At 59.3% G+C, this 6273-nt stretch overlaps 1 protein-coding gene across 1 annotated transcript in view; it reads right to left on the bottom strand.

Moving 5' to 3' along the window:
• MYBPC3 (myosin binding protein C3) overlaps window positions 1-6273 on the bottom strand; it is a 25332-nt gene that overhangs the window by 15840 nt on the left and 3219 nt on the right. Inside the window, exons 2-13 of the mRNA XM_019656320.1 lie at window positions 6119-6268; window positions 5717-5719; window positions 5383-5400; window positions 4967-5130; window positions 3891-4023; window positions 3645-3647; window positions 3396-3520; window positions 3204-3309; window positions 2942-3108; window positions 2368-2533; window positions 1953-2094; window positions 997-1114 (exon numbers count right to left, since the gene is read on the bottom strand). Of these exons, the coding sequence (XP_019511865.1) occupies window positions 997-1114; window positions 1953-2094; window positions 2368-2533; window positions 2942-3108; window positions 3204-3309; window positions 3396-3520; window positions 3645-3647; window positions 3891-4023; window positions 4967-5130; window positions 5383-5400; window positions 5717-5719; window positions 6119-6268 (1295 nt within the window). The remainder of the gene's footprint in view (window positions 1-996; window positions 1115-1952; window positions 2095-2367; window positions 2534-2941; window positions 3109-3203; window positions 3310-3395; window positions 3521-3644; window positions 3648-3890; window positions 4024-4966; window positions 5131-5382; window positions 5401-5716; window positions 5720-6118; window positions 6269-6273) is intronic.

The raw sequence follows: 6273 nt of genomic DNA on the forward strand, positions 1-6273 counted from the left end.
GGAGCTGCTGCTCGGGGCTCACCTCTTCTTCAGCAGCGAGCTGAAGTCCAGAATCCCGGTGTCCTCATTGCTGTCACTATGGAAAGGGACCCCCAGTGAGGCCACTGTGGAGCTGACTAGAAGGGGCTTGGGAGTAGGGAGACGTGGCGGGATAGAGTGTGAGGAAGGGACACTGGCCAGATGGGGGTTCCCTGCCCATCTTAAGTCCCCAGGGTCTGTGTATGGGGCAGGTAGTGCCAGGGGAGGGGTACCTGATCCGACGACCACCTCCAGCCACGCTCCTGTGGGGGTTAGACCCAGTTCCTCACCTGCCCAGGGGAGTTGCTCTCCCCCATGCCCACAGACTTCAACCGTGACCCCACACATCACCCTCCAGCCCTCACCCCACACATCACCCTCAGCCCTGACCCTGAGGCTAGCCTCCCCCAAGCCCTGAGGAGAGATGGCCACTCACGTGCGGCGGAAAGCTGATCGGAGGTCCAGGTCTCCGGGGCCAATGGCCTCTGGGTTCACAGAGGAAGATGAGATAGGGAAGGGGCTTCAGAGGGCGCCATCCCAGCAGCCCTGCCCTGTGATCTCTGAGTATCACAGACCTGCCTATCCATGACCCCTTGAGAGTGGGCATGTACCCCTGGACCCCACATCCTGAAGTTTGCCAGGGTCGAGGTACCAGGGAGGGGGTTAGTTTACAGTCTCCAATCCCTTAGAGGTGGTTCATCACCCACTCATGTCTCAACTCACCCTGTTCACCTGTGCCAGGAGCCCAAGACGCCAGATAAGACCCAGACAAGATCTAGACTTGGCTGTCACCCCACCCCAGCCCTGGAAGCCTCTATGGGTTTCTTTCACGCCCCAGCATGAGCAGTGTTGGGCATGTGGTCAGCAGTTATCTGGCCAGGACTAGGCATCCTCAGTGTTGGGAAACGGAGGCAGGTGTGGGGAACAAGACCCGTGGGGAGCCCAAGCTGAGGACAGGCGCCAGGGGTCCCCCCTCACCATGGACGGTGAGGTTGAAGTTGCAGCTGTCAAATTTATCCTTGGTGGACACCTCACAGCGGTAGCCACCTGCAAAAGTGGCTTGGGCATCTGTGATGTGCAGCTCAAACAGGTACACCTGTGGGCATGAGGCATCAGAGGAGATGGAAGCCAGAAGACGAGGCCCTTTACCCCTAACGGAGCTAATGGCCACCAACCTTCTCACCCCTCGGGGGTTTTAGTTACCCCATACGGTTTTGTGTAAATAGCAAAAGGAACCCCTTCTCAAGACACACAACTGCATAGGGTGGTGATAAAATATAAATCTGTGATGGCTACAAGGCAAATGGCATTCACTTAAGATGAGGCACTTTGTGCAGTGCGCAGCCCACACAACTGAACGTGTCAGCCCTGACCTGCCAGAGGGCCCCTTGCCTGGGCCAGGATTGTGGGAGAGTGGGAGGAGCAGAGGCCGGGAGTCAGTGTACAGGTTCTAGGCCTGTCTCTGATGCCCCCAGACCAGCAACAACAGCCTCTCAAGCTTTGGTTTCCTTGTCTGTATAATGAATTGTTCTGGTTCGCCATTGAGGACATTAGCTCTGATACCCATCCATCCAGGGGTTTTATACCCTCAGTGGCTGATGCCCCCCATGCTTTACAATGTCCCTCAGCTTTCCCGAGCTCCCTGTGCCCCACAAGCCTTACTATGCCCCCTTGAGACTACTATGCCCTCCAAGCCCCCCATGATCCGCAGGTCCCCTGTGCCTTCCCATAACCCTCCTCTGAGCCTCCCCACATTCCCCGTGTGTCCTTGGCTCCCCAAGTTGCTTCCCAGGCTTCCCATGCCTCTTTTTCATACCCTCTATGTGCCTCCAGTCTCATGGTGCCCCCCGTGCCTCCCAGGGCTCTCCATGTCCCCTTTCCATGTGTCCTCAAGACCCCTGTGCCCCCAGGCCCCTGTGCCCCGCAGGCCTCACCTTGCTGGCCCGGTCATAGCTGTCATGCAGCTGCAGGTGTTGGCCGACCTTGCTGCTCAGGTCCACCCACTTGCCCTTGAACCACTTGACTATGGGTGGTTTCAGAAGGCTGGCCCCAGCCACACGGGCTGAGAAGGTGATGCTGCCACCTGCAAGAGAGAGGTGACAGGCTGGGCTTTGGGGATGCCCTGCTGCCTCCCTCCCCTCCACATCCCTGGCTGCAACAGCCTCACACTCACCCACGGTCACCTCGCCATCCTGTGGCCGCATTACAAAGAGGCCAATGGGGTCGTCAGGAGCAGCAAGGCCATCNTGTCTCTATCTTAGCCTCTGTCTCTTTCTGTGTGTGTCTGTCTCTCTGCCTGTCCCATCTGCCTGCCATCCTCTGCATTGGGGCCAAGCCCCGCACACTCACCGCCCGATGTGAGACACCTTTATTCGGCTGTCAGGCACCAGCTCCTTTCCGTTCTTCAGCCACACGCCCCGCACATTCTCGTCTGACACCTCACACTTGAACACGGCCTGGTCCTTTGCACCCACCGTCAAGTCCGCGATGCTCTGGTACACCTCCAGCTTTTTCTCTGGGGGGCAGGGCACAGCCAGTGAGCGGGGCAGGGAGTGTGTGGGTGTGGGCGTGAATCCCTGTGGAGATCACGTGGGCATGTGAAAACGTGTGCATGTGTGAGTGTGACTCGTGTGTGCATGTGATGGTGCAGTGTACACAAAGAACCTCAAGTGTGTGTGTGCGGAGGGGGAGGGGGTGATGCTAACCAGGCCCACCTGACCCTCCCAATGCTCTCTGAGGTGGCCACCATAGCAACCCCATTTTACAGATGAGAAAGGTAAGGGTCAGGGTGTCAAAGTCACTTGCCCAGGGTCACACAAGCCTCGATCCTGGGTTTGCCTGATTTCTGTACAGGGCTGGGGTTGAGGGGTCCCAAGGCCCTGGGGCCTTGTGTGCTCCCCTGACCTGTCCCCATAGGTCTCACCCTGGACGATGAGCTCAGCCAGTGACTGGCCCCCACTGGTGCGCAGTGCATAGTGTCCGGCGTCCTCCAGTGTCGCCTCGTTGATGATCAAGTGGTGTCTATGGCCGTCCTTCTTGAAGCGGTATTTGAAGGTCTCCTCCCGGGTCAGTTCCACCCCATCCTTCAGCCTGGCCAATGGGTGGGCAGCAAGTGCTGTGGCCTCCTCTGGAGATGCCCCCAGGTCTTCCATCCCCATCGCATGCCCCCATGACCCAGCACTCACCATTTGACCTGGGCACCCTCCTCAGAGACCTCACACTCAAACTCCACCCGCTGTCCCACCATCACCAGCTGGTCCTCCAGGGGCCGCATAATCAGCACAGGGGGCTCTGCCAAGGCAGGGAGAGTGTGACAGAAGGGCCCCTCTGTGGCCCTCCTGTCCCAGGGTCCCAGGGTCCCAGGGTCCTGGGCCCACCTTTGACAAAGAGCTCGGTGCTGCACTTCTCTCCGCCCACAACGCACTGATAGGCAGCGTCATCTGCCAGCGAGCACTGGCTGATGGTCAGTGTGCGCTTGGCGCCATTGGACTCGAAGATATACCTGGGCGGGGGACATGGAGGAATGTTGGAAGAGCCATGGACTAACCTCCTGATACCCCCTCAACCCTTCTCCTCGTGGGGACCCCTTTGCCCCCATCCCAAGCCTTCCAGGAGGTGGGTCTTACTTGCTGTGGAACAGAAGGGGCCATTGGAACGTCCCCGATGGGAGGAAGTGAGACCGAGAGAAAAAGGGCGAGGAGCAGAGATGGGCAGAAACAAAAAGATGGCAAATTAGACCCAGAGAGAGAAACGGGGGGAAGACGAGGAAACAGGTACCAAGACAGAGGCAGAGAGGACAGGGCTGGGAGCGGCCCTCTCCCCTGCGCCCCCCCCTCAGCCTCCCAGAGCCTGCTCCCTGCCCCTGGCCCCACCTGCCGCTCATCTGGATCTCCTGTCCATTCTTAAGCCACTTGACCTCAGCGTCCGGGTCTGCCAGCTCCACCGTCAGCCGGATCTTGTGGCCTTTGCTCACCTGGTAGGCCGGCTGCAGCTTCTTCTGAAAGGCTGAGCGCCACCTCTCAGTCCTTGCCACCCCTTCCCGTCCACCCCGGGGCCATCCCCGGCGCAGAAGGCTCACACCCCAAGGCGACTGTGTCAGAGGTCCCGGGACCTGCCTCCCCTTTCTCTCTCTGGGTCTCCACTGTGACTCTGTTTCTTTATCTCTGTCTGTTCTGTGTCTATTGCCTCTTTGTCCCTCTCTTTGTCTGCCTGTCTTCCTTAGGGTCCTCTCTACGAGCTAAGCTCAGGGATAGGGTTAGGGGCTTCCGAACCACAGGGTCGGGAGGACAAGGGACACGACCCATGGACTTCCCTACCTCTGGAATCTGTTTTAAGAGCAAACCCCGGTTTTTGCGCTCCTACTAGGTGCCCCCGTCTAGTGGGCAGGCAAGGTCCCTGCTTTCCAGGCTAACTTTCCGGGAGCTGACATCGCCCTGCCAACACCTTGGTGAGGAAGGACTAGCCCGAGCCCCCTCCTCTGACCTGCCTTGAGGGCAAGAGGGGCTAGCCCTTGCCTGCCTGTTTTGTTTCGTTCAGTTTGCCTGTGAGGAAGATTAACCAAGCTGGTCTTCTTTTCCAGGTGTGGGTCTTTGGCCTAAACTGGCTTCTTCTCTCTTTCTGGGTGTAGCAAGAGTTACGCAGGTTTCTTTTCCTTTCAAGGGCAGGTGGGAGAAGAAGGGGTCCCCTGGGCTTTACTCGGTGAGGAGCGCTAACCTGTGCTCTGTCCTTTTCCTCCGGGTGTCCCTGGGCTAACCTTTGCCCTTCTCCTTTTCGGTGTGGAAAGGGGCTCCCCTGGGCGCTCTTGTTTTTTTTGCAACGCAAGAGGGGCGTTACCCTGCACTCTTCTCCCTTCCCGGGCTAAGCTGGACTCCTCTTTTCCCGGGCGTGCGCGCGCGTGGTGGGGGTGGCTAACCTGCCCCGCCCCTTTGCACGGAGCGGGAGGGCTAACCTGTGCTCTTCTTCTCATCGCGCTTCATGGCCTTGAGTCTCTTGAGCATGCCGCGCAGGTCGGTGACGCCGTGCTGGAAGGCGATACGCTCGTACTCGGACGCGGGCGCCTGCCGCAGGATCTCCCACACGTCCTCCTCGGCCGGTGCCTCCAGCTTCGAGTCCCTGTGTCCCACAGCCCACGCGGACAGGCCTCAGGGGGATACCCCGTGGCCAGGGGCAGGATCACAGCCCCCCTCCCCTGGGGTGGGCTGCCTGAGGCCAAGACCAAGGAGCTGAGCTCGCATGGTCCAGGGCCAGTTCCAGGGTTTAGGGGGCTTGAGGCTCAGTATGGGAGCTCAGTTTGGGGGCTGGGCCTAGGGAGGGGTTCTTGATGGAAGTTGGGGTGACCGGTGCTGGGCTTCACAGGGCACTCACCGCGGGGTCCGGAAACTGCTGCTCCAGGGGGAGGGGGGCAGAAAGGCAGGGGACACATTAGAGGAGGCCACCTCCCCACAAAGACCTGGGGTCCAAGCCCATGAGCCTTCCCTTCTGCTCCGCACTCACGCTCCTCCATTTCACCTTGTTTATTCCTCCTGAGCTCTGGCAGGTGGGCATCAGGAGAGCCCAAGGCTCAGAGACTTGCCCCATTCCTGCGGGGTCTCAAGTCTGTTTGATTACCAGCCCCATCCATCTCACCAACCACGACAAGGACAGGTATGGGGTCCCTCCAGCACCCTGCTGCCCCAAAGCACCCGACCCCAGTGCTTACTCTCTGGGCCACAGCAGCATCGGTGATAATGCAGGGTCCAGGAGAGAGAGGGAGAGGACACAGAGGACATGAATCAGTTGGGCTGAGCTTGGTGGGCAATTTCTGTGGCTCTGGGACCCTCTCCCAGCTTCTTCTGGGTCCCTGGAGCCTATTGAGGTGAGCTATTGCAAACTCAAGTGTGGGGTGGTCATGGGGGGCGCTGTGAGAAGGTTAGTTCACAGGACATAACATCTGCAGAGCCCTCTGACTTCCCAACCCAGGAAATGTCCCATTTGACAGACTAGGAAATGGTCTCAGAGAGGTGCAGTGACCTGCTCAGGGCCACACAGCTGGAAAACCGCAGTGCCGGGATTTGAAACCGGGCCTCGCCACCTGCCCCGGGAGCTGCTGCTCGGGGCTCACCTCTTCTTCAGCAGCGAGCTGAAGTCCAGAATCCCGGTGTCCTCATTGCTGTCACTATGGAAAGGGACCCCCAGTGAGGCCACTGTGGAGCTGACTAGAAGGGGCTTGGGAGTAGGGAGACGTGGCGGGATAGAGTGTGAGGAAGGGACACTGGC

Source organism: Hipposideros armiger, unplaced genomic scaffold (assembly GCF_001890085.2).
Source record: "Hipposideros armiger isolate ML-2016 unplaced genomic scaffold, ASM189008v1 scaffold_258, whole genome shotgun sequence".
Lineage (NCBI taxonomy): Eukaryota > Metazoa > Chordata > Mammalia > Chiroptera > Hipposideridae > Hipposideros > Hipposideros armiger.